Here is a 27,929-nt window from a genome sequence, read left to right as displayed (position 1 = left end):
TGCGACACTCAAAGCAGATGCAATTCCCCCACTTAAAGGGGAACAGTATCACCAGACCTATGTAAGCGTCAATATATACCTTGATGTCGCAGAAAAAAGACCCGGTTTTTTTAACCGATTTCCGAACTCTAAAAGGGTGACTTTGGCGATTTAAACGCCTTTCAATTGATAGCCTGTCGGAGCGATGACCCTTCACCCGCCATTTTCTGAATTTTATTACACGCACCAAGTCAAATCAGCTCTGTTATTTTCCGTTTTTTCGACTGTTTTCCCGTACCTTGGAGACATCATGCCTCGTCGGTGTGTTGTCGCAGGGTGTATCAACACAAACAGGGACGGATTCAAGTTGCACCAGTGGTCAAAAGATGCGAAAGTCCCTCGTTTGTTCCGCACACTTTGCCGACGACAGCTATGCTACGACAGAGATGGCAGGAATGTGTGGATAACCTGCGACACTCAAAGCAGATGCAATTCCCCCACTTAAAGGGGAACAGTATCACCAGACCTATGTAAGCGTCAATATATACCTTGATGTCGCAGAAAAAAGACCCGGTTTTTTTAACCGATTTCCGAACTCTAAAAGGGTGACTTTGGCGATTTAAATGCCTTTCAATTGATAGCCTGTCGGAGCGATGACCCTTCACCCGCCATTTTCTGAATCTTATTACACGCACCAAGTCAAATCAGCTCTGTTATTCTCAGTTTTTTCGACTGTTTTCCCGTACCTTGGAGACATCAGGCCTCGTCGGTGTGTTGTCGGAGGGTGTATCAACACAAACAGGGACGGATTCAAGTTGCACCAGTGGTCAAAAGATGCGAAAGTCCCTCGTTTGTTCCGCACACTTTACCGACGACAGCTATGCTTCGACAGAGATGGCAGGAATGTGTGGATAACCTGTGACACTCAAAGCAGATGCAATTCCAACGATAAAGTCAAAGCAATCTGCAATATTGGAAAATCGACCACCACTGAATCTGCCCGACTGCGGGAGCTATTCAGGGACGACAGCAGTCTCTTCCCCCAGACGAGCGAGGTAAATCCCCTGGATATTATTTATCCCACTTCTTTATCTGTCTCATTTTGTCCACCAAACTTATAACGTTGTGCAAGAATGCGCAAAGGTGAGTTTTGTTGATGTTATTGACTTATGTGGAGTGTGCTAATCAGACATATTTGGTCACGGCATGACTGCAAGCTAATTGATGCTAACATGCTATTTATGCTAGCTGTATGTACATATTGATTCATTATGCCTCATTTGTAGATATATTTGCATCCAGCCTTTCCCTCCACCCACATTTAATGCCAAACAAACACATACCAATGGTTGGTTAGAGGGCAATCGCCGAATTCGTCTCCCGTGCTGCTGTCTGTCATGATATGGCTCAATAGCTTCAGTTTCTTCAATTTCGTTTTCGCTACCTGCCTCCATCCACACTCCAACCATCCGTTTCAATACATGCGTAATCTGTTGAATCGCTTACGCCGCTGAAATCCGAGTCCGAATCCGAGCTACTATCGCTATACCTTTCTGTGCTATCCCCCATGTTTGTTTTTGTTGGTTTCACCCTGTGACGTCACAGGATAATGGGCAGGTGGATATACCGATGGTGAAAATCAGGCACTTTGAGGCCTTTTTTCGGGATATTGCGTGATGGGTAAAATTTTGAGAAAAACTTCGAAAAATAAAATAGGTCACTGGGAACTGATTTTTATTGGTTTCAACCCTTCAGAAATTGTGATAATGACTGCAAGCTAACACGCTATTTAGGCTATCTCTATGTACATATTGCATCATTATGCCTCATTTGTAGATATATTTGCATCCAGCCTTTCCCTCCACCCACATTTAATGCCAAACAAACACATACCAATCGTTGGTTAGAGGGCAATCGCCGAATTCGTCTCCCGTGCTGCTGTCTGTCGTGATATGGCTCAATAGCTTAAGTTTCTTCAATTTCGTTTTCGCTACCTGCCTCCATCCACACTCCAACCATCCGTTTCAATACATGCGTAATCTGTTGAATCGCTTGCGCCGCTGAAATCCGAGTCCGAATCCGAGCTACTATCGATATACCTTTCTGTGCTATCCGCCATGTTTGTTTTTGTTGGTTTCACCCTGTGACGTCACAGGATAATGGGCAGGTGGATATACCGATGGTGAAAATCAGGCACTTTGAGGCCTTTTTTCGGGATATTGCGTGATGGGTAAAATTTTGAGAAAAACTTCGAAAAATAAAATAGGTCACTGGGAACTGATTTTTATTGGTTTCAACCCTTCAGAAATTGTGATAATGACTGCAAGCTAACACGCTATTTAGGCTATCTCTATGTACATATTGCATCATTATGCCTCATTTGTAGATATATTTGCATCCAGCCTTTCCCTCCACCCACATTTAATGCCAAACAAACAGATACCAATCGTTGGTTAGAGGGCAATCGCAGAATTCGTCTCCCGTGCTGCTGTCTGTCATGATATGGCTCAATAGCTTCAGTTTCTTCAATTTCGTTTTCGCTACCTGCCTCCATCCACACTCCAACCATCCGTTTCAATACATGGGTAATCTGTTGAATTGCGTGATGGGTAAAATTTTGAGAAAAACTTCGAAAAATAGAATAGGTCACTGGGAACTAATTTTTATTGGTTTCAACCCTTCAGAAATTGTGATTATGTTCCCCTTTAAACAAGTTGAAAAACGTATTCGGGTGTTACCGTTTAGTGGTCAATTGTACGGAATATGTACTGTACTGTGTAATCTACTAATAAAAGTTTCAATCAATCAAGTAAACAACAGTGTCAGACTAGCAGTAAACGGCTTCACTACCATGACTGAAAACAATACATGTACTTTCAAAATGTACATTACCCGTGTTTAGAATGTTGTTGTTCTTTAATTTTAAAACTGCTCTTCATGATATCCATTAAACGCTAATTTGCATATTGTAGCTTCTTATTACTGAGGTAGTGGCTTTTTAATAACTTATCATATGTCTAATAACTGTGGTAGTGTAGTTTGTTTACTGTCTAAGTCACAGCCACTAAACAGCCTGCGGTGATGACATAGCAGGAAACAAGTGGCCTCTCATTTCTTAGGGCGTGTTTTCCACCGTTACGTCTTGGCCCTCTGTTTGAAGGGGTGAGGGTGAGGGTTTAGACAAAGATGGAATGGTTAAAGGGGAGAATTGGGGTTTTTCCTTACTTTCTCAAGGAGCACTGCAATGTTTTCACTACGCTCTCCTGGAGCGTGTGCAATCCAGTAGAGGATGGCCTCAAAAACGGTGTTTTCCTTTTTCACGATCAGGTCGTCTCTGTCAAGGATGTCACAGAAGTCCCGAACAGAGAGTTGCCGCAGCTCATCCGAGGTTGCAACTTCCTCAAAGTGGTATAGGATGTATTGGTAGGCCTTGAACTCCAGCTCTGGGGTGTAACAGTTCTTTGTGAACTGCCAGATGCCGATGCAGTTCTCTGGGCAGAGCTGCTCTGTTAGAAAAGTGCAGCAGGTTTCGACAATGCCCGTCACGTTGAACCTGTCAGCTGCCAACAACAACTCCTTCACGTTGTCCTCCGTCACTGACACAGAGCCCTCGTACGCAAACTCCACAATGAGCTGCATTAAGTGCGGGGTAAGACCTTGTATGACGTAGACCATCTGGTGCGGAGTTGACCAGCGTAGAAAGAGTGCTCTGAACATGGAGAACGCAGAGGTAGGAGATGATCAAAATTCTATCCAGCAAACACATTTCCAAAAACGATTGAGAAATCCCTTCATAATCCAGTGTTTAACTGACCTGAAGTACTGGCTGCACTTGCAAAGGATGATCTTATGGATATAAAATTCCACATTGTCAACCGTGATGACTGCATCGCTAAGTTTTCTAGTTAGACGAAGTTCATCGTAGACAGACGTGTATGAAGAGTTGCCATTGTAACTCATCTTGATTTTTGGGCCATCTCGTAATACTTTTGTTTTCTGATGTTTTCTCAGCAGAAGGAACATTGAGCAGGAGTGTACGATTACATCATTGTGGCATTCTATGTCAAAAGCCACCTTCGTCATCAGCAGTTACATCATTGGCATCATCAAAGCAAGGGTACTTTAAATTTAAACAGATCATCACTTTGTTCAGTTTTTCCATTCCAACACCAAAATGAAAATGCACATTTCAGCAGGATGTGCACATTCTAGTGTATACCCCTCTGCTTTTCCTAATCCTCACTTTCAAACCAAAAACCTTAACCCTGATCCTAAACCCTTAATCCTAAACCTTAACCCTGATCCTAAACAAAAATCTTAATCTAATGCACCCAGCGCTAGCAGGTATGTCAAGGCGAAGAGCTACACAGGATGGAATCAACATTATTCCTCCAGAACAATCTTCATTAATCAAAAGGAAGTCCGAGCAGTGTGACACCCTTTTCGTCAGAACACACCACTCAGTCTGCCAAAACGGAGGACTTCAACTAGGGAGTTCTTTACAATGTCAGAGACGTCCACCAGAGATATCCTTCATCCATCTAAGTCTGCGTACTTGACATAGGAGGGTGATTGTAGATAGCAGTGACTAGTCTAAAACAGTTTTCTTCGTTGCCCAACTTTTTTCTTCAGCAACTAATGACACTGTTGATATGTATATTGTTTTCATTTAATAAAAGCCTTGAATCTAATGTTAAACTAACTGAGAAATATTGGTACCCGTGAAGAAAATATTTTGTAGTCTTCTGTCTGTCTTCACCTCAATTAACCAAATTAGAACTGCAAAAAAATTTGTCTTGACTCAAGGCTATTTTAGCATAGTTTCTCATTCTTGTATTCAAATTAAACATTTGATGTGTCAAGTTTTTCCAATTGACTTTAAGCACTGCTAACCCTTAAAGGGGAACTTTTTTTAAAAAATGTTGCCTATCATTCACAATCCTTATGTGAGACAAGAACACGTATGTTTTTCTCTTTTTAATGCATTCTAATTTGTAATAGATGGCTTGTCGTAGACGGCAAACAATGCAGGAAATACGGATTCGATATCTTCCACCTATAAACCTCCAAAAACGTTTATATCATTATTCGTCCGTCGGTTCGACGAGGACCACTCTAGTCATCGTAGGGTTTCTGGGACTGGCTCTGTCTGTGCGTGAACAGATGGCTGACGAGGCCGATCCTGGCACGGAAGGTTCGGGTACAAAAGGGACATGGGATGAGTGGGACGTCTCCAGGAGGGTTGATGGCACGGGCTTTTCAGGCTTGCCTTTTCTTTTCTGCAGTGGTGGTCCTGTTTGCTTCGCACAACTTGCCGCCTTTGTGGATGGAAGAGCGCCAAGTGGCTCGATTTTTTTCCCACGTGTCTGGGTTGATGGCAAACGCTTTCAGTGAGGCTTTGAGTGTATCTTTGAAGCATTTCGGATTCGATATCTTCCACCTATAAACATCCAAAAACCTCCAAAAACGTTTATATCTTTGTTCGTCCGTCGGGTCGACGAGGATCACTCTAGTCATCGTAGGGTTTCTGGGACTGGCTCTGTCTGTGCGTGGGCAGATGGCTGACGAGGCCGTTCCTGGCACGGAAGATTCGGGTACAAAAGGGACATGGGACGAGTGGGACGTCTCCAGGAGGGTTGATGGCACGGGCTTTTCAGGCTTGCCTTTTCTTTTCTGCAGTGGTGGTCCTGTTTGCTTCGCACAACTTGGCGCTTTTGTGGATGAAAGAACGCCAAGTGGCTCGATTTTTTTCCCACGTGTCTGGGTTGATGGCAAACGCTTTCAGTGAGGCTTTGAGTGTATCTTTGAAGCATTTCAGATTCGATATCTTCCACCTATAAACATCCAAAAACCTCCAACAACGTTTATATCTTTGTTCGTCCGTCGGGTCGACGAGGATCACTCTAGTCATCGTAGGGTTTCTGGGACTGGCTCTGTCTGTGCGTGGGCAGATGGCTGACGAGGCCTATCCTGGCACAGAAGGTTCGGGTACAAAAGGGACATGGGACGAGTGGGACGTCTCCAGGAGGGTTGATGGCACGGGCTTTTCAGGCTTGCCTTTTCTGCGGTGGAGGTCCTGTTTGCTTCGCACAACTTGGCGCCTTTGTGGATGGAAGAGCGCCAAGTGGCTCGATTTTTTTCCCACGTGTCTGGGTTGATGGCAAACGCTTTCAGTGAGGCTTTGAGTGTATCTTTGAAGCATTTCGGATTCGATATCTTCCACCTATAAACATCCAAAAACCTCCAACAACGTTTATATCTTTGTTCGTCCGTCGGGTTGACGAGGACCACTCTAGTCATCGTAGGGTTTCTGGGACTGGCTCTGTCTTTGCGTGGGCAGATGGCTGACGAGGCTGATCCTGGCACGGAAGGTTCGGGTACAAAAGGGACATAGGACGAGTGGGACGTCTCCAGGAGGGTTGATGGCACGGGCTTTTCAGGCTTGCCTTTTCTTTTCTGCAGTGGTGGTCCTGTTTGCTTAACACAACTTGGCGCCTTTGTGGATGGAAGAGCACCAAGTGGCTCGATTTTTTCCCACGTGTCTGGGTTGATGGCAAACGCTTTCAGTGAGGCTTTGAGTGTATCTTTGAAGCATTTCGGATTCGATATCTTCCACCTATAAACATCCAAAAACCTCCAAAAACGTTTATATCTTTGTTCGTCCGTCGGGTCGACGAGGATCACTCTAGTCATCGTAGGGTTTCTGGGACTGGCTCTGTCTGTGCGTGGGCAGATGGCTGACCAGGCCGATCCTGGCACAGAAGGTTCGGGTACAAAAGGGACATGGGACGAGTGGGACGTCTCCAGGAGGGTTGATGGCACGGGCTTTTCAGGCTTGCCTTTTCTGCGGTGGAGGTCCTGTTTGCTTCGCACAACTTGGCGCCTTTGTGGATGGAAGAGCACCAAGTGGCTCGATTTTTCCCACGTGTCTGGGTTGATGGCAAACGCTTTCAGTGAGGCTTTGAGTGTATCTTTGAAGCATTTCGGATTCGATATCTTCCACCTATAAACATCCAAAAACCTCCAACAACGTTTATATCTTTGTTCGTCCGTCGGGTCGACGAGGATCACTCTAGTCATCGTAGGGTTTCTGGGACTGGCTCTGTCTGTGCGTGGGCAGATGGCTGACCAGGCCGATCCTGGCACAGAAGGTTCGGGTACAAAAGGGACATGGGACGAGTGGGACGTCTCCAGGAGGGTTGATGGCACGGGCTTTTCAGGCTTGCCTTTTCTGCGGTGGAGGTCCTGTTTGCTTCGCACAACTTGGCGCCTTTGTGGATGGAAGAGCGCCAAGTGGCTCGATTTTTTTCCCACGTGTCTGGGTTGAAGGCAAACGCTTTCAGTGAGGCTTTGAGTGTATCTTTGAAGCATTTCGGATTCGATATCTTCCACCTATAAACATCCAAAAACCTCCAAAAACGTTTATATCTTTGTTCGTCCGTCGGGTCGACGAGGATCACTCTAGTCATCGTAGGGTTTCTGGGACTGGCTCTGTCTGTGCGTGGGCAGATGGCTGACGAGGCCGATCCTGGCACGGAAGGTTCGGGGACAAAAGGGACATGGGACGAGTGGGACGTCTCCAGGAGGGTTGATGGCACTGTTGTGGCACTTTTCAGGCTTGCTATTTCGAGTGGGACGTCTCCAGAAGGGTTGATGGCACGGGCTTTTCAGGCTTGCCTTTTCTGCGGTGGAGGTCCTGTTTGCTTAACACAACTTGGCGCCTTTGTGGATGGAAGAGCGCCAAGCGGCTCGATTTTCCCCACGTGTCTGGGTTGATGGCAAACGCTTTCAGTGAGGCTTTGAGTGTATCTTTGAAGCATTTCGGATTCGATATCTTCCACCTATAAACCTCCAAAAACGTTTATATCTTTGTTCGTCCGTCGGTTCGACGAGGACCACTCTAGTCATCGTAGGGTTTCTGGGACTGGCTCTGTCTGTGCGTGGGCAGATGGCTGACGAGGCCTATCCTGGCACGGAAGGTTCGGGGACAAAAGGGACATGGGACGAGTGGGACGTCTCCAGGAGGGTTGATGGCACGGGCTTTTCAGGCTTGCCTTTTCTGCGGTGGAGGTCCCGTTTGCTTCGCACAACTTGGCGCTTTTGTGGATGAAAGAACGCCAAGTGGCTCGATTTTTCCCACGTGTCTGGGTTGATGGCAAACGCTTTCAGTGAGGCTTTGAGTGTATCTTTGAAGCATTTCGGATTCCATATCTTCCACCTATAAACCTCCAAAAACGTTTATATCTTTGTTCGTCCGTCGGGTCGACGAGGATCACTCTAGTCATCGTAGGGTTTCTGGGACTGGCTCTGTCTGTGCGTGAACAGATGGCTGACGAGGCCGATCCTGGCACGGAAGGTTCGGGGACAAAAGGGACATGGGACGAGTGGGACGTCTCCAGGAGGGTTGATGGCACGGGCTTTTCAGGCTTGCCTTTTCTTTTCTGCAGTGGTGGTCCTGTTTGCTTTGCACAACTTGGCACCTTTGTGGATGGAAGAGCGCCAAATGGCTCGATTTTTCCCATGTGTCTGGGTTGATGGCAAACGCTTTCAGTGAGGCTTTGAGTGTATCTTTGAAGCATTTCGGATTCGATATCTTCCACCTATAAACATCCAAAAACCTCCAAAAACGTTTATATCTTTGTTCGTCCGTCGGGTCGACGAGGATCACTCTAGTCATCGTAGGGTTTCTGGGACTGGCTCTGTCTGTGCGTGGGCAGATGGCTGACCAGGCCGATCCTGGCACGGAAGGTTCGGGGACATGGGACGAGTGGGACGTCTCCAGGAGGGTTGATGGCACTGTTGTGGCACTTTTCAGGCTTGCTATTTCGAGTGGGACGTCTCCAGAAGGGTTGATGGCACGGGCTTTTCAGGCTTGCCTTTTCTGCGGTGGAGGTCCTGTTTGCTTCGCACAACTTGGCGCCTTTGTGGATGGAAGAGCGCCAAGCGGCTCGATTTTTCCCACGTTTCTGGGTTGATGGCAAACGCTTTCAGTGAGGCTTTGAGTGTATCTTTGAAGCATTTCTGATTCGATATCTTCCACCTATAAACATCCAAAAACCTCCAACAACGTTTATATCTTTGTTCGTCCGTCGGGTCGACGAGGATCACTCTAGTCATCGTAGGGTTTCTGGGACTGGCTCTGTCTGTGCGTGGGCAGATGGCTGACGAGGCCTATCGTGGCACGGAAGGTTCGGGGACAAAAGGGACATGGGACGAGTGGGACGTCTCCAGGAGGGTTGATGGCACGGGCTTTTCAGGCTTGCCTTTTCTTTTCTGCAGTGGTGGTCCTGTTTGCTTCGCACAACTTGGCGCTTTTGTGGATGAAAGAACGCCAAGTGGCTCGATTTTTTTCCCACGTGTCTGGGTTGATGGCAAACGCTTTCAGTGAGGCTTTGAGTGTATCTTTGAAGCATTTCGGATTCGATATCTTCCACCTATAAACATCCAAAAACCTCCAAAAACGTTTATATCTTTGTTCGTCCGTCGGGTCGACGAGGATCACTCTAGTCATCGTAGGGTTTCTGGGACTGGCTCTGTCTGTGCGTGGGCAGATGGCTGACCAGGCCGATCCTTGCACAGAAGGTTCGGGTACAAAAGGGACATGGGACGAGTGGGACGTCTCCAGGAGGGTTGATGGCACGGGCTTTTCAGGCTTGCCTTTTCTGCGGTGGAGGTCCTGTTTGCTTCGCACAACTTGGCGCCTTTGTGGATGGAAGAGCACCAAGTGGCTCGATTTTTCCCCACGTGTCTGGGTTGATGGCAAACGCTTTCAGTAAGGCTTTGAGTGTATCTTTGAAGCATTTTGGATTCAATATCTTCCACCTATAAACATCCAAAAACCTCCAAAAACGTTTATATCTTTGTTCGTCCGTCGGGTCGACGAGGATCACTCTAGTCATCGTAGGGTTTCTGGGACTGGCTCTGTCTGTGCGTGGGCAGATGGCTGACGAGGCCGATCCTGGCACGGAAGGTTTGGGTACAAAAGGGACATAGGACGAGTGGGACGTCTCCAGGAGGGTTGATGGCACGGGCTTTTCAAGCTTGCCTTTTCTTTTCTGCAGTGGTGGTCCTGTTTGCTTTGCACAACTTGGCGCCTTTGTGGATGGAAGAGCGCCAAGTGGCTCGATTTTTCCCACGTGTCTGGGTTGATGGCAAACGCTTTCAGTGAGGCTTTGAGTGTATCTTTGAAGCATTTCGGATTCGATATCTTCCACCTATAAACCTCCAAAAACGTTTATATCTTTGTTCGTCCATCGGGTCGACGAGGATCACTCTAGTCATCGTAGGGTTTCTGGGACTGGCTCTGTCTGTGTGTGGGCAGATGGCTGACGAGGCCTATCCTGGCACGGAAGGTTCGGGTCAAAAGGGACATGGGACGAGTGGGACGTCTCCAGGAGGGTTGATGGCACGGGCTTTTCAGGCTTGTCTTTTCTTTTCTGCAGTGGTGGTCCTGTTTGCTTCGCACAACTTGGCGCTTTTGTGGATGAAAGAACGCCAAGTGGCTCGATTTTTTTCCCACGTGTCTGGGTTGATGGCAAACGCTTTCAGTGAGGCTTTGAGTGTATCTTTGAAGCATTTCGGATTCGATATCTTCCACCTATAAACATCCAAAAACCTCCAAAAACGTTTATATCTTTGTTCGTCCATCGGGTCGACGAGGATCACTCTAGTCATCGTAGGGTTTCTGGGACTGGCTCTGTGTGTGCGTGGGCAGATGGCTGACGAGGCCGATCCTGGCACGGAAGGTTTGGGTACAAAAGGGACATAGGACGAGTGGGACGTCTCCAGGAGGGTTGATGGCATGGGCTTTTCAAGCTTGCCTTTTCTTTTCTGCGGTGGTGGTCCCGTTTGCTTAACACAACTTGGCGCCTTTGTGAATGGAAGAGCGCCAAGTGGCTCGATTTTTCCCACGTGTCTGGGTTGATGGCAAACGCTTTCAGTGAGGCTTTGAGTGTATCTTTGAAGCGTTTCTTCTGCCCACCCCGGGACCGACGGCCATGCTGCAGCTCGCCGTAGAAAAGTCTTTTAGGCAGCCTCTTGTCTTGCATACGGGTTGGGACTGCATCAGGATGGTGAAGATACTAGAGAGACCTGCTTTAGACAGAACTTCTCTATCTGGGACTTTGTCCTGCCACTTGATGCCGAGGTTCTTCTTCAGACTTGTTGTGTGGAAGTGAAGGAAACGTCAGCCATTGGTTGCTTACCTGGAACTTGACCTTTTTAGTTTTTTAATTTCCGCACATGCACAAAACACACTCCTTTGAGTGTAAGAGCATATAGATTCCAACACCCCAGATTGTTCATACACTGTACAATCTGTTGGGCATAACACTAAATATTGTTAGCAAAATGTTCACATTTTACATTCATCACACACAAGTTTACATTCCAAGTAACGACTTTGCAAACAAAGCTATTCTTGTCACAGGCTTTGTAAGAACATCTGCAATCATCTCTTCTGTTGGAACTTATTTTCACTGAGTGCAAACCTAACAAAGTGATACTTAATATCAATGTTTGCCTTTCGGACAACAAACTGGGTTCTTTGACAAGGATATTGCACTTTGGTTGTCTTCGAAAATCATTACAGGTGCAAATTTACATCCACTGTCCATTCCATTTAACAGTTGTACAATATACAAACTTTCTTGTGCTGCATCCGACAATGTAATATATTCTGTTTCACTATCACAATCTACCGTCCGCCTGGTCCTACTAGTTTATTTTTAAATGAATTTACGAATTTTATGTCATCTATTGTTAAAGGGGAACATTATCACAATTTCAGAAGGGTTAAAACCAATAAAAATCAGTTCCCAGTGGCTTATTTTATTTTTTGAAGTTTTTTTTTTTAATTTTACCCATCCCGGAATATCCCTAAAAAAAACTTTAAAGTGCCTGATTTTTGCTATTTGTGAAGCCACCGTCCATTTTCCTGTGACCTCATCCAGTGATGCCAATACGGATAGCACAGCAAGATATAGCGACATTAGCTCGCATTCAGACAACAGATTAACAGATTACGCATGTATTGAAACGGATGGTTGGAGTATGGAGGCAGATAGAGAAAACGAAATTGAAGCAGAAACTGAAGCTATTGAGCGAATAGCTATTGACGCTATTCGGCCATGTTTGCCTTAGCATCGCCGGTAAAATGTGCAGACCAACGATCGGAAGTTTCGCATCTTTTGACACTGGAACAACTTAAATCCATCAATTTGTAAGTGTTTGTTTGGCATTAAATGTGGGTGGAGGGAAACGCTGGATGTAAATATAATTTCAAGTGTACATACAGCTAGCCTAAATAGCAGGTTGGCTTTGATTAGCTGGCAGTCATGCCGCGACCAAATATGTCTGATTAGCACATAAGTCAACAACATCAACAAAACTCACCTTTGTGATTTAGTTGACTTTATCGTTGGAAATGCATCTGCCGGTTATCCATACATCTCTGTGCCCTGTCGGCCTTAGCATCGCCGGTAAAATGTGCAGACACTCCGGCACATTCAATGGGGGTCTGGCGGCAGATTTCTTTGACTTTATCGTTGGAAATGCATCTGCTTTGAGTGTCGCAGGATATCCACACAATCTTGCCGTCTCTTTACTAGCCTAGCTTTCGTCGGTAAAGTGTGCGGAACAAACGACTGACCATTTCGTCGGCTTTCCCCACACCCTCGTATTTTGAACAAATTTCGTCCAATTTCTTGCCACTTTCGCATCTTCGGGTCAGTGGTGCAACTTGAATCCTTCCCTGTTAGTGTTGTTACACCCTCCGACAACACACCGTCGAGGCATGATGTCTCCAAGGTTCCAGAAAATAGTCGAAAAAACTGAAAATAACAGAGCCGAGACGTTTGTAATGTGTTTGAGAAAATGGCGGCTTTATTACCTAGGTGACGTCACGTTCTGACATCATCGCTCCGAGAGTGATAAATAGAAAGGCGTTTAATTCGCCAAAATTCACCCATTTAGAGTTCGGAAATCGGTAAAAAAAATATATGGTCTTTTTCTGCAACATCAAGGTATATATTGACGCTTACATAGGTCTGCTGATAATGTTCCCCTTTAAACTGGAGAGTGTATTAATTATTGGTGATTTCAATCTCCATTTTGTTAACTCCTCTTGTCTCTTCGCAGCTGAGCTGGTTTTTTTTTTTATGGACTCATTTCACTCTTTACAGCATGTGTTGGGTCCTTCTCACGCAAAAGGTCATATTTTCTAGTTGGTTTTTCTTTTAGAGTAAAAAGTGACCAATTAAGTATTGAAGACTTTCAAATAAGCGACCACTATTGCATTGTTCTCACTGACTCAGACTACTTCCAAAATGAGGAAACAGAAACCCATTCTCAAAGACTCTGCAATCAGCAGGTTTTCAGTTTTTTTTTTTTGACCCAGCGTTTGCGAGCTGTGATGATGTTGATGCATTTATAACAAACTTCAATCATCATAGTCCTGACTTTTTTGAACACCATAGCACCAGCTAAAAAACACTCAAGGCTGTCTTAAAAAACCTTGTCCATGGATGAATGAAACCATTTCAAGCTTTATGATAAGCTGTCGGAAAGTAGAACGTTTATGGAAAGCCACAAAATTCGAGGTACATAGACTCCATTGTTAAAGATATAATGATGGCCCTAAATTACATGATGAAAAGTGCTCAATAGGCTTTCTTTTCAAATGTTGTTTTGCATAAGAAGAAAAACCCTAAATTCTTATTTTGCACTATTGAAAATTTTGTTGCACCTCCATCTCATGTGCTTGAGTACACATAGGATGACTGTAGATAGTTTAACTTTTCTGTGAACATAAGGGCCAGTATTAGTCCTTCCTTGGATGTTTTGTGCATTACACCAACCCCTGTGTGCTCATCATGGTCTTCCTTTACTCTTCATCCTATCTTGCAGATTGTATTGTACCATATGTCCCGGCAAGAAATCTGTGTTCAAAAGACTCCCGCTTATTAGTGATTCCTAAAGCCCAAAACAAGTCTGCGGGCTATAGAGCGTTTTCCGTTCGGGCTCCAGTACTCTGGAATGCCCTCCCGGTAACAGTTCGAGATGCTACCGCAGTAGAAGCATTTAAAACTCATTTGTATACTCTAGCCTTTAAATAGACCTCCTTTTTAGACCAGTTGATCTGCCGCTTCTTTTCTTTTTCTCCTCTGTCCCCCCCTTCCTTGTGGAGGGGGTCCGGTCCGATGACCATGGATGAAGTACTGGCTGTGCAGAGTCGGGACCTAGGATGGACCGCTCGCCTGTGTATCGTTTGGGGACATCTCTACGACGCTGATCCGACTCCGCTTGGGATGGTTTCCTGTGGACGGGACTCTCGCTTCTGTCTTGGATCCGCTTTGAACTGAACTCTCGCGGCTGTGTTGGAGCCACTATGGATTGAACTTTCACAGTATCATGTTAGACCCGCTCGACATCCATTGCTTTCGGTCCCCTAGAGGGGTGGCGTTGCCCACATTTGAGGTCCTTTCCAAGGTTCTCATAGTCATCATTGTCACTGGCGTCCCACTGGGTGTGAATTTTCCTTGCCTTTATGTGTGTTCTTCCGAGGATGTCGTAGTCGTAGTGGTCTGTACAGTCCTTTGAGACATTTGTGATTTAGGGCTATATAAATAAACATTGATTGATTGATACAGGATGTTCAGGTTTTAGGGGGCACGATGAAACCCACATCGAGCCCTGTGGAGATTCTTAAATGTTTTTGGATGTTGTTGGTCCTGAGGCAATAAAATTTATAAATCTTTCACTTCAATCTGGCTTGATCCCCAGGTTTTTTGAAACGTGCTGTGGTGAATCCCATTCTTAAAAAACCTTATCTTGAGCCGGTGGAGCTTATAAATTACCGGCCCATATCAGAACTTCCCTTCATGTCAAAAATCATGGGAAAACTGGTAGCTAAGCAGCTAACCTCATTTTTGGAACAGTATGATTTTTATGCCGAATATCAATCTATGGCTTCACGGTGGCAGAGGGGTTAGTGCGTCTGCCTCACAATACGAAGGTCCTGCAGTCCTGGGTTCAAATCCAGGCTCGGGATCTTTCTGTGTGGAGTTTGCATGTTCTCCCCGTGAATGCGTGGGTTCCCTCCGGGTACTCCGGCTTCCTCCCACTTCCAAAGACATGCACCTGGGGATAGGTTGATTGGCAACACTAAATTGGCCCTAGTGTGTGAATGTGAGTGTGAATGTTGTCTGTCTATCTGTGTTGGCCCTGCGATGAGGTGGCGACTTGTCCAGGGTGTACCCCGCCTTCCCCCCTATTGTAGCTGAGATAGGCACCAGCGCCCCCCACGACCCAAAAGGGAGTAAGCGGTAGAAAATGGATGGATGGATATCTATCTATCTTTAAGTCGTTTCACTCCCCCAAAACAGCTTTTTTGAAAGTTTCTAGTAACGTGATGATGGTCGCTTCACAGTTTTGGTTTTACTCGATTTGACAACTGCCTTTGATACTGTGGATAACAGTATGATGATTGATCGACTCAAATCTGTGGTGAGGTTTTCTGGTGCTGTAATGTAATGTCCACTATGTTCAACCTGTCGTGGTGTGGCCCAGGGTTCTGTTCTCGGGCCTGTTTTATTTTTAGTTGTATCGGATGCCTCTTGGTGGGTTGACCCGTAGTTTTAAAAAATGTTTCTTATGATTTCTATGCAGATGGTATTGAACGGTATTGCTCCTTCAATGATTCGGAGTTTTACTTTTTATCTGAGTTCTTGGAATGTTTATCCAACATGCTGATGACACCCAACTCTACATGCCCCTAAAGCTGACCAACACGCCGGACTGTAGTCAGTTGGAAGCGTGTCTTAATGAAATTAAACAATGGATGTCCGCTAACTTTTTGCAACTTAATGCCAAAAAAACGGAAATGCTGATTATCGGTCCTGCTAGACACCGACCTCTATTTAATAATACAACTTTAACATTTGACAACCAAATAATAAAACAAGGTGACTCTGTAAAAAATCTGGGTATTATCTTCGACCCAACTCTCTCCTTTGAGTCACACATTAAAAGCGTTACTAAAACGGCCTTCTTTCATCTTCGTAATATCGCTAAAATTCGCTCCATTTTGTCCACTAAAGACGCCGAGATCATTATCCATGCGTTTGTTACGTCTCGTCTCGATTACTGTAACGTATTATTTTCGGGTCTCCCCATGTCTAGCATTAAAAGATTACAGTTGGTACAAAATGCGGCTGCTAGACTTTTGACAAGAACAAGAAAGTTTGATCACATTACGCCTGTACTGGCTCACCTGCACTGGCTTCCTGTGCACTTAAGATGTGACTTTAAGGTTTTACTACTTACGTATAAAATACTACACGGTCTAGCTCCAGCCTATCTTGCCGATTGTATTGTACCATATGTCCCGGCAAGAAATCTGCGTTCAAAAGACTCCGGCTTATTAGTGATTCCAAGAGCCCAAAAAAAGTCTGCGGGCTATAGAGCGTTTTCCGTTCGGGCTCCAGTACTCTGGAATGCCCTCCCGGTAACAGTTCGAGATGCTACCTCAGTAGAAGCATTTAAGTCTCACCTTAAAACTCATCTGTATACTCTAGCCTTTAAATAGACCTCCTTTTTAGACAAGTTGATCTGCCGCTTCTTTTCTTTTTCCTATGTCCCCCCCTCCCTTGTGGAGGGGGTCCGGTCCGATGACCATGGATGAAGTACTGGCTGTCCAGAGTCGAGACCCAGGATGGACCGCTCGTCGGGACCCAGGATGGACCGCTCGTCGGGACCCAGGATGGACCGCTCGCCTGTATCGGTTGGGGACATGTCTACGCTGCTGATCCGCTTGAGATGGTTTCCTGTGGACGGGACTCTCGCTGCTGTCTTGGAGCCACTATGGATTGAACTTTCACAGTATCATGTTAGACCCGCTCGACATCCATTGCTTTCGGTCCCCTAGAGGGGGGGGGTTGCCCACATCTGAGGTCCTCTCCAAGGTTTCTCATAGTCAGTATTGTCACTGGCGTCCCACTGGATGTGAATTCTCCCTGCCCACTGGGTGTGAGTTTTCCTTGCCCTTTTGTGGGTTCTTCCGAGGATGTTGTAGTCGTAATGATTTGTGCAGTCCTTTGAGACATTTGTGATTTGGGGCTATATAAATAAACATTGATTGATTGATTGATCCTGTGTCAAAAGCTGGTTGTCCTCAAATTTCCTCCAGATACATTCCAACAAAATGGAAACTCTGATAACTGCTGCCGATAAAAAGATATCCCTAAACAAGCATCTGTTGAAAGCAGCCTCAGAAACCTTGGTTATGTTCGATGAGTCAATGTCTTTGAAGGGTCACTGTCGTCAACTGAACAAAAACTGTTTTTATCACCTGGAAAGTATCAAAATTGGATCTCGAAATCATCATTCACACGTTCTTTTAGTCTCGTATTGACTATTGCAATTCTCTTTTCACCCTTTTCAACAAGTCAAGGCTAAAAAGACTTTAGACTGTACAAAATGCGGCTGCCAGACTTTTAACCGGTAAACCCAGAACAGCCCATATTTTATCCAGTCTTCATTGGCTTTCGGTCAAATTCTGCATTGAGTTTAAGATTTTAGTCCTGACTTTCCGTACATTGCACGGTGGGGCCCCTCAGTACATCACCGATTTTGTTATACCCTTAAACTTCAGGGTATAACAAGGCCAGGGTCTTCTAAAGATCCCAAAAACTCATTTGTTAAAACCCGTGGAGACTTGGCATTCCAGACTCTGGAATAACTCGCACCAGTCCCTGCGTGAGCTTGACTGTGTTGACACTTTTAAGAAACATTTGAAGACTTCTCTTAGTTAATGAACATTTTAACTGTGATTTTAATTGACTTGATGTCATTTTTATGACGTTGCTCCTGTCGTTTTAATTCAATCGTTTTAATTCACCTATATTTTCTACAGCTGTTTGTGATTTTATCTGAGAAAAGCACTTTATAAATTAAATGTACTTACTAACTTGTTGGTTGTGTCAAACAGCAGACATTAGTTGCTTTACCACACTAGCCATTTTTTTTTATTTACGAACACGCACTGTAGACCAAACACACTCCTTTCAGTGTAAGAGCATGTAAATTTCAGCAGTGCTGACCAAGAAATACAAACTATGAACATAATAAAACAATCACAGAGGACCTGACTTACTAATATCAAAATACCACGCGCTAAACAGTATGTGCCATTTATAAAATAGCATGTACTATTAGTGGGCATTTTGTGTGTGATTTACTAAGACTGCGAGTTTAATTGAAAAAAGGTGCAGACTGCAGTATTTAAATGAAGATTTTGCGTGTACTATACAGGGCATCACCATGGAGATATTCTCATTTACTGCATATTCATGTTGTCATGCTCCTGCTTGTGGCGTTTGCTATGTTTTTAAACATGCGGGAGAACATGTACTAGTTTTTATGGGCATTGTAGAAGCACTTTTTTTTTTCTTTTACAGCCAAAGTTGCTCTCATTGGAGAAAGGCTACTACACTTATGATACAAAACAATGCATACTTGAAGTTTTTTCATATAAGAAACATTTGATAAACATATATTCTATTTGGCCACCTATCCAAATTACCAGAATCAGGTGTCCTAATCACCTGATTCCTTATACAGGTGTATAAAATCAAGCACTTAGGCATACAGACAACTTACTCCAACCTTGTAGGAACAGTTAGGAGCGGGCCCCTTCCTCTTCCAACATGACTGTGCACCAGTACACAAAGCAAGGTCCGTAAAGACATGGACGACAGAGTCTGGTGTGGATGAACTTGACTGGCTTGCACAGAGTCCTGACATGAAACCAATAGAACACCTTTGGGATGAATTACAACGGAAACTGAGAGCCAGGCTTTCTCAACCAACATCAATCAGTGTGTGACCTCTGTTTGGAAGAATACCGTATTTTTCGGACTATAAGTCGCGTTTTATTTTGTAGTTTGGCCGGGTGGGGGTGAGACTTGGCCAAACTATAAAAACAATTGTAGTCGAAAATTCCTATAATCACACTGCCCAACCTTGTGGACAGCCTTCCCAGAAGAGTTGAAGCTGTAATCGCTGCAAAAGGTGGACCGACATGATATTGAACCCTACAAGTTAGGAATGGGATGGCACTTCACGTTCATATGTGAGTCAAGGCAGGTGGCCAAATTCTTATATCAATATAGTGTATGTGAAAACAAAATGCATCAATTGAATGTGTTTTAGTTAGCCACTTAAGTCATTTAGTGGCTATACAATTATGTCCGTCCACAACAAATCGATTCTCGTCCGTACATCGTCTGTCGGTACAGTGTGAGCGCCGATTCTGCAGCCGTATGTGGAACTGTCAGTTTGCATATCCTTCTGGCACCTGCTAAAAAAAACGTAAAATAGTGCATGTTTACACTCGACAAAACGCCCCTGCAAATAATCCACAGTGAGTAAAAGCTTCATTAAAATGTCTGCGGGCTATAGAGCGTTTTCCGTTCGGGCTCCAGTACTCTGGAATGCCCTCCCGGTAACAGTTCGAGATGCTACCTCAGTAGAAGCATTTAAGTCTCATCTTAAAACTCATCTGTATACTCTAGCCTTTAAATAGACCTCCTTTTTAGACCAGTTGATCTGCCGCTTCTTTTCTTTCTCCTATGTCCCCCCCTCCCTTGTGGAGGGGGTCCGGTCCGATGACCATGGATGAAGTACTGACTGTCCAGAGTCGAGACCCAGGATGGACCGCTCGTCGGGACCCAGGATGGACCGCTCGCCTGTATTGGTTGGGGACATCTCTACGCTGCTGATCCGCTTGAGATGGTTTCCTGTGGACGGGACTCTCACTGCTGTCTTGGAGCCACTATGGATTGAACTTTCACAGTATCATGTTAGACCCGCTCGACATCCATTGCTTTCGGTCCCCTAGAGGGGGGGGGGTTGCCCACATCTGAGGTCCTCTCCAAGGTTTCTCATAGTCAGCATTGTCACTGGCGTCCCACTGGATGTGAATTCTCCCTGCCCACTGGGTGTGAGTTTTCCTTGCCCTTTTGTGGGTTCTTCCGAGGATGTTGTAGTCGTAATGATTTGTGCAGTCCTTTGAGACATTTGTGATTTGGGGCTATATAAATAAACATTGATTGATTGATTGATTGATTGATTGATTTAAAAGTGTAAGTTATACATGTATAAAATATCTTGTAAATTCAGACACTGATTTTTTTTTTTAGACTCGCCGACTTCCTTTTCCTAGTGGCTGGTGTCGGACCAGTCATGTTTACTCAGATTTTCCATCACACCCTACACTAATTTAAAAGATTCGATAAATAACTAAATAAAATTATCTTTCTTTTTTAACAAGCTGTCCAACCTTACCAACTTTTTTTTAAAATAGGGTAAATATTAGGAAAGTAGTAGCATTGTTAACAAAAAGGTCACACCTACAATAAAATCTCGATTCCCATTGACTTTTTATTGAAGAGGTTGTCCATAAATAAGTGCGTTCTCAACGGGTTAAAACATTCAGAACTTTCTTAAAATTTATCAAAGGAAAACTATACTTGAATCATTGAAATCTTCTTAACATCCATCCATCCATCCGTTTTCTACCGCTTATTCCCTTTCGGGGTCGCTGGCGCCTATCTCAGCTACAATCGGGCAGAAGGCGGGGTACACCCTGGACAAGTCGCCACTTCATCACAGGGCCAACACAGATAGACAGACAACATTCACACACTAGGGCCGATTTAATGTTGCCAATCAACCTATCCCCAGGTGCATGTCTTTGGAAGTGGGAGGAAGCCGGAGTACCCGGAGGGAACCCACGCATTCACGGGGAGAACATGCAAACTCCACACAGAAAGATCCCGAGCCTGGATTTGAACCCAGGACTGCAGGACCTTCGTATTGTGAGGCAGACGCACTAACCCCTCTGCCACCGTGAAGCCATCTTCTTAACACGTTAATTTTAAAATGATCACATTTCTGGAAGGCAGTTGCAGAAACACAAAGTAAGAGGGCCAACAGTGACCTCTGCTGGTATAATTATGCTAGTGACAACACATGTTCGAAATAGATGGATAGATAGATAGTACTTTATTGATTTCTTCAGGAGAGTTCCTTCAGGAAAATTAAAATTCCAGCAGCAGTGTACAGAGTTGAGATCAATTTAAATTAAAAATGACATTAAAAATAAACTAATACCATAGCCATTACCATGGCTACCATTGCTACCTGGAATAAAATGGAATGTTGTCACAAAACGACCTTTCATTGTGAACATGAGTCTCCTCACCAGTGTGCTAGATGCAGAAACGGGCTGAAAAACCTTATATATGTGAAGAGTTCATATGCAAAAGCAGATAAATCCATTTTGACCGATTCTGTATATTAACGATTTTCTGCCTGCTGGTGTTGTCGGTACATGCACAAGCCGTACAATGGTTTATTTAATATCAACATAACCAAGTCATGAAAGCCTAAACTTTTAAGAAATGCTGATGTAATGAATGGCTTTCAAGTAAGAGTGTTTGATGTGGTTTTACGTCAAAAGCAGATATATCCAAATTATGATATGTCGCAAAAACAGATATCTCCAAAATCGTTTTCTTTGCGGTCGTTATTTCGCATAATATTCAAGATAAAGATAGAGAGAAAAACAAAACGTGAAATGTATCGAAAGCCACATTTCAACGTAACAACTGTTCACATTTCTTTACTTCATTATTTAACAGTTTCGATCCCATCCATCATCCATCATCTTCCGCTTATCCGAGGTCGGGTCGCGGGGGCAACAGCCTAAGCAGGGACACCCAGACTTCCCTCTCCCCAGCCACTTCGTCTAGCTCTTCCCGGGGGATCCCGAGGCGTTCCCAGGCCAGCCGGGAGACATAGTCTTCCCAACGTGTCCTGGGTCTTCCCCGTGGCCTCCTACCGGTTGGACGTGCCCTAAACACCTCCCTAGGGAGGCGTTCGGGTGGCATCCTGACCAGATGCCCGAACCACCTCATCTGGCTCCTTTCGATGTGAAAGAGCAGCGGCTTTACTTTGAGTTCCTCCCGGATGGCAGAGCTTCTCACCCTATCTCTAAGGGAGAGACCCGCCACACGGCGGAGGAAACTCATTTCGGCCGCTTGTACCCGTGATCTTATCCTTTCGGTCATGACCCAAAGCTCATGACCATAGGTGAGGATGGGAACGTAGATCGACCGGTAAATTGAGAGCTTTGCCTTCCGGCTCAGCTCCTTCTTCACCACAACGGACCGGTACAACGTCCGCATTACTGAAGACGCCGCACCGATCCGCCTGTCGATCTCACGATTCACTCTTCCCCCACTCGTGAACAAGACTCCTGGGTACTTGAACTCCTCCACTTGGGGCAGGGTCTCCCCCCCCAACCCGGAGATGGCACTCCACCCTTTTCCGGGCGAGAACCATGGACTCGGACTTGGAGGTGCTGATTCTCATTCCGGTCGCTTCACACTCGGCTGCGAACCGATCCAGTGAGAGCTGAAGATCCCGGCCAGATGAAGCCATCAGGACTACATCATCTGCAAAAAGCAGAGACCTAATCCCGTGGCCACCAAACCGGAACCCCTCAACGCCTTGACTGCGCCTAGAAATTCTGTCCATAAAAGTTATGAACAGAATCGGTGACAAAGGACATCCTTGGCGGAGTCCAACCTTCACTGGAAACGTGTCCGACTTACTGCCAGCAATGCGGACCAAGCTCTGACACTGATCATACATCGTTTTCTTTGCGGTCGTTATTTCGCATAATATTCAAGATAAAGATAGAGAGAAAAACAGAACGTGAAATTTATCGAAAGCCACATTTCAACATAGCAACTGTTCACATTTCTTTACTTCATTATTTAACAGTTTCGATCCCTTGGTACGTATAAATCTAGCCGTCCTGCGAACATTGTTTTTTCGTACTTGCTAACCGGACATGCTTTTTTGGAACTGTGACCTCACATATTTACCTTGTGCTTTTCAGCACCAAATGAAAAAACAAAAAAAACAGTGTTGCAATGAAGACAATGTTTTATTAATAAAACAACCACAAATGCTCAACCTGGTTTGCCTATCAAAAACACTCCTGTGCAGATAACAGCTGACTCATCATCGCTATCGACATTAGCTCCATGCTCGACAACATCGTTTAACGCAGCGGTGTAAAACTCACGGACACGCGTGCTAGCGCCAACAGCAAATAATAACTTCAACAGGTCAGTTTTTTCCGCTGGCTTAACAGTGTTCAGAGGAGAAGCTTCCAAATTATTCATGCGTGGATAACAACACTGAGTGAGTCCGTGCGCGACCCCATTTTGTTTGTCACGTGATCCCATAATGCAGCGCTGGTTGGGCAAACGGATATATCGGCTTTTGTGGTAGATGATCCATGGCGCTTATCGGCCGTTGCAATAAATCGCTGAACTAAATGACGTTAAAAGCGGCATTTGTCTGCATTTGCAAACAAATTGATTTTGGTATACCACAATAGAAGTGGCGGACTATATATTACCGAGGCTGGGCCTAAACTTTATCAAAATGGCGTTTATCGGTTTTTGCGTATGAACTCTTCATGTATACTTATATATATATATATTACATAACCAGACGGTATTAATCTGTTGCAATTGGGAGTGCATCACTGCACATGCCCAGCACGGCGCCATGCACTTAAGATGCAATGCAAAAATCGGAATTTAATGTTGAAATGCATATTACCACGATTTGTCGGGCCATTTCTGCAATTTGTTAGCGGTTTTGTTTAAAACATCCTTTGTGTCTCACTGGAGGTACTTCTTTCTCTGACAATCGCAATTATTATCCGTAACATCGCTAAAATTCGCTCCATTCTGTCCACTAAAGACGCTGAGATCATTATCCATGCGTTTGTTACGTCTCGCCTCGACTACTGTAACGTATTATTTTCGGGTCTCCCCATGTCTAGCATTAAAAGATTACAGTTGGTACAAAATGCGGCTGCTAGACTTTTGACAAGAACAAGAAAGTTTGATCACATTACGCCTGTACTGGCTCACCTGCACTGGCTTCCTGTGCACTTAAGATGTGACTTTAAGGTTTTACTACTTACGTATAAAATACTACACGGTCTAGCTCCATCCTATCTTGCCGATTGTATTGTACCATATGTCCCGGCAAGAAATCTGCGTTCAAAGGACTCCGGCTTGTTAGTGATTCCCAAAGCCCAAAAAAAGTCTGCGGGCTATAGAGCGTTTTCCGTTCGGGCTCCAGTACTCTGGAATGCCCTCCCGGTAACAGTTCGAGATGCCACCTCAGTAGAAGCATTTAAGTCTCACCTTAAAACTCATTTGTATACTCTAGCCTTTAAATAGACTCCCTTTTTAGACCAGTTGATCTGCCGTTTCTTTTCTTTTTCTTCTATGTCCCTCTGTGTATCGGCTGGGGACATCTCTGCGCTGCTGGTCCGCTACCCTTGGGATGGTTTCCTGCTGGCTCCGCTGTGAACGGGACTCTCGCTGCTGTGTTTGGACTGGACTCTCGCGACTGTGTTGTATCCATTGTGGATTGAACTTTCACAGTATCATGTTAGACCCGCTCGACATCCATTGCTTTCCTCCTCTCTAAGGTTCTCATAGTCATCATTGTCACCGACGTCCCACTGGGTGTGAGTTTTCCTTGCCCTTATGTGGGCCTACCGAGGATGTTGTGGTGGTTTGTGCAGCCCTTTGAGACACTAGTGATTTAGGGCTATATAAGTAAACATTGATTGATTGATTGATTAACCTGTATAGGGTGTTTGCTTAAAGGCCTACTGAAACCCACTACTACCCACCACGCAGTCTGATAGTTTATATATCAATGATGAAATATTAACATTGCAACACATGCCAATACGGCCTTTTTAGTTTACTAAATTGCAACTTTAAATTTCCCGCGGAGTTTCTTGTTGAAAACATCAAGGACTGTCAGGAAATATGAGCGTCTCCTTTCATCACACAATTACACAGTATTCTTGACATCTGAATTACTGAATCTTTTGCAATTTGTTCAATTAATATTGGAGGAGTCAAAGTAGAAAGATGGAGTTGGGAAGCTTTAGCCTTGAGCCACACAAACACACGGTGATTCCTTGATTAAAATTCCCGGAGGTGAAGCTTTATTGTGGAGCAGAGCGGTCAATCGAACATGGTTCCCGACCACTTGTCAACCGGCAGGTTTGGGTGAGAAAATTGTGTTGAAAAGTCGCCTCTTACCGGAGATCTGTGGAGTTTGCGCCGTCCTTGTATCTGCCGTCGACTTCCCTCAGACACTGGCCTCAAGACACCTGTGGACACACCCCTCCGACTATCAGGTACTATTAAACTCACTAAAACACTAACAACACAATAGAAAGATAAGGGATTTCCCAGAATTATTCTAGTAAATGTGTCTAAAAACATCTGAATCCATCCCAATGTAATCGCCTTTTTTTTTTTTACTTTATTTTTATTGTATTTTTTTTCTAGTCTTTCATCCTCGCTCAAATTAATGGGGAAATTGTCGTTTTCTCGGTTCCAAATAGCTCTTGCTGTTGGAGGCTCCCATTAAAAACAATGTGAGGACGTGAGGAGCCCTCACACTTGTGACGTCATCGTCTGCTACTTCCGGTACAGGCAAGGCTTTTTTATCAGCACCAAAAGTTGCGAACTTTATCGTGGATGTTCTCTACTAAATCCCTTTCAGCAAAAATATGGCAATATCGTGAAATGATCAAGTATGACACATAGAATGGACCTGCTGTCCCTGTTTAAATAAGAAAATCTCATTTCAGTAGGCTTTTAAACCGAATTAGTTTCTATGTTCCTGGAACGCAACGTGAAGAGGACGCCACTTATCCGTTTTTTTTGATTGGTCTGTTATGAGGCCACGCCCCTTGCACAACTTCCACGAAAAAAGGGCCAAAAGTCTGAATCCGACAAAAAAAAAAACACAAATTTGAATATGAAAAGATGTGAAACATGAAAAAAAAAAAGTTGTAAAAAAATTAAAATGTAATTAGAAACATTTTAAAGATCAAATATCAAAATATAGGAGGGTGGAAAAAGTTTTAAATAAAAAATCAATTCCAAAAAAAATTTAATAAGTGTGAATCAAAAATATTCAGTACAAGCCAAAAATTTGGACACACCTTCTCCTTCAATGTCCATCCATCCATTTTCTTCCATTTATGCGAGGTCGGGTCGCGGGGGCAACAGCCTAAGCAGGGAAGCCCAGACTTCCCTCTCCCCAGCCACTTCGTCTAGCTCTTCCCGGGGGATCCCGAGGCATTCCCAGGCCAGCCGGGAGACATAGTCTTCCCAACGTGTCCTGGGTCTTCCCCGTGGCCTCCTACCGGTTGGACGTGCCCTATAAAAAAAATAAAAAAAAAAATCTGGGTATTATCTTCGACCCAACTCTCTCCTTTGAGGCACACATTAAAAGCGTTACTAAAACGGCCTTCTTTCATCTCCGTAACATCGCTAAAATTCGCTCCATTTTGTCCACTAAAGACGCTGAGATCATTATCCATGCGTTTGTTACGTCTCGCCTCGATTACTGTAACGTATTATTTTCGGGTCTCCCCATGTCTAGCATTAAAAGATTACAGTTGGTACAAAATGCGGCTGCTAGACTTTTGACAAGAACAAGAAAGTTTGATCACATTACGCCTGTACTGGCTCACCTGCACTGGCTTCCTGTGCACTTAAGATGTGACTTTAAGGTTTTACTACTTACGTATAAAATACTACACGGTCTAGCTCCATCCTATCTTGCTGATTGTATTGTACCATATGTCCCGGCAAGAAATCTGCGTTCAAAGGACTCCGGCTTATTAGTGATTCCCAAAGCCCAAAAAAAGTCTGCGGGCTATAGAGCGTTTTCCGTTCGGGCTCCAGTACTCTGGAATGCCCTCCCGGTAACAGTTCGAGATGCCACCTCAGTAGAAGCATTTAAGTCTCACCTTAAAACTCATCTGTATACTCTAGCCTTTAAATAGACCTCCTTTTTAGACCAGTTGATCTGCCGCTTCTTTTCTTTCTCCTATGTCCCCCCCCTCCCTTCTGGAGGGGGTCCGGTCCGATGACCATGGATGAAGTACTGGCTGTCCAGAGTCGAGACCCAGGATGGACCGCTCGTCGGGACCCAGGATGGACCGCTCGCCTGTATCGGTTGGGGACATCTCTACGCTGCTGATCCGCTTGAGATGGTTTCCTGTGGACGGGACTCTCGCTGCTGTCTTGGAGCCACTATGGATTGAACTTTCACAGTATCATGTTAGACCCGCTCGACATCCATTGCTTTCGGTCCCCTAGAGGGGGGGGGTTGCCCACATCTGAGGTCCTCTCCAAGGTTTCTCATAGTCAGCATTGTCACTGGCGTCCCACTGGATGTGAATTCTCCCTGCCCACTGGGTGTGAGTTTTCCTTGCCCTTTTGTGGGTTCTTCCGAGGATGTTGTAGTCGTAATGATTTGTGCGTTCGGGTGGCATCCTGACCAGATGCCCGAACCACCTCATCCGGCTCCTCTCCATGTGGAGGAGCAGCGGCTTTACTTCGAGTTCCTCCCGGATGACGGAGCTTCTCACCCTATCTCTAAGGGAGAGACCCGCCACACGGCGGAGGAAACTCATTTCGGCCACTTGTACCTGTGATCTTATCCTTTCGGTCATGACCCAAAGCTCATGACCATAGGTGAGGATGGGAACGTAGATCGACCGGTAAATTGAGAGCTTTGCCTTCCGGCTCAGCTCCTTCTTCACCACAACGGATCGATACAGCGTCTACATAACCGAAGACGCCGCACCGATCCGCCTGTGGATTTCACGATCCACTCTTCCCTCACTCGTGAACAAGACTCCTTCAATGTGTTTTCTTTATTTTCATGACTATTTACATTGTAGATTGTCACTGGAGGCATTAAAACTATGAATGAACATAGTTGTTGTTTTTAGGTTAGAGTTTGTATCCAAT

The 27,929-nt window shown here is 44.9% G+C and overlaps 2 protein-coding genes across 4 annotated transcripts in view; one reads left to right on the top strand and one right to left on the bottom strand.

Moving 5' to 3' along the window:
• Positions 1–3,963, bottom strand: part of LOC133568809 (kelch-like protein 10) — a 30,412-nt gene extending 26,449 nt beyond the window's left edge. Inside the window, exons 1-2 of the mRNA XM_061920961.1 lie at positions 3,794–3,963; positions 3,205–3,688 (exon numbers count right to left, since the gene is read on the bottom strand). Of these exons, the coding sequence (XP_061776945.1) occupies positions 3,205–3,688; positions 3,794–3,939 (630 nt within the window). The 5' untranslated portion in view covers positions 3,940–3,963. The remainder of the gene's footprint in view (positions 1–3,204; positions 3,689–3,793) is intronic.
• The window catches only part of LOC133568807 (kelch-like protein 10), a 93,772-nt gene that overhangs the window by 38,594 nt on the left and 27,249 nt on the right, over positions 1–27,929 (top strand). The window lies entirely within an intron of this gene.

The sequence above is a fragment of the Nerophis ophidion genome, linkage group LG14, assembly GCF_033978795.1.
Source record: "Nerophis ophidion isolate RoL-2023_Sa linkage group LG14, RoL_Noph_v1.0, whole genome shotgun sequence".
NCBI lineage: Eukaryota > Metazoa > Chordata > Actinopteri > Syngnathiformes > Syngnathidae > Nerophis > Nerophis ophidion.
The sequence above is the reverse complement of the archived record's forward strand: the minus strand, read 5'-3'. Positions and strand labels throughout refer to the sequence as shown.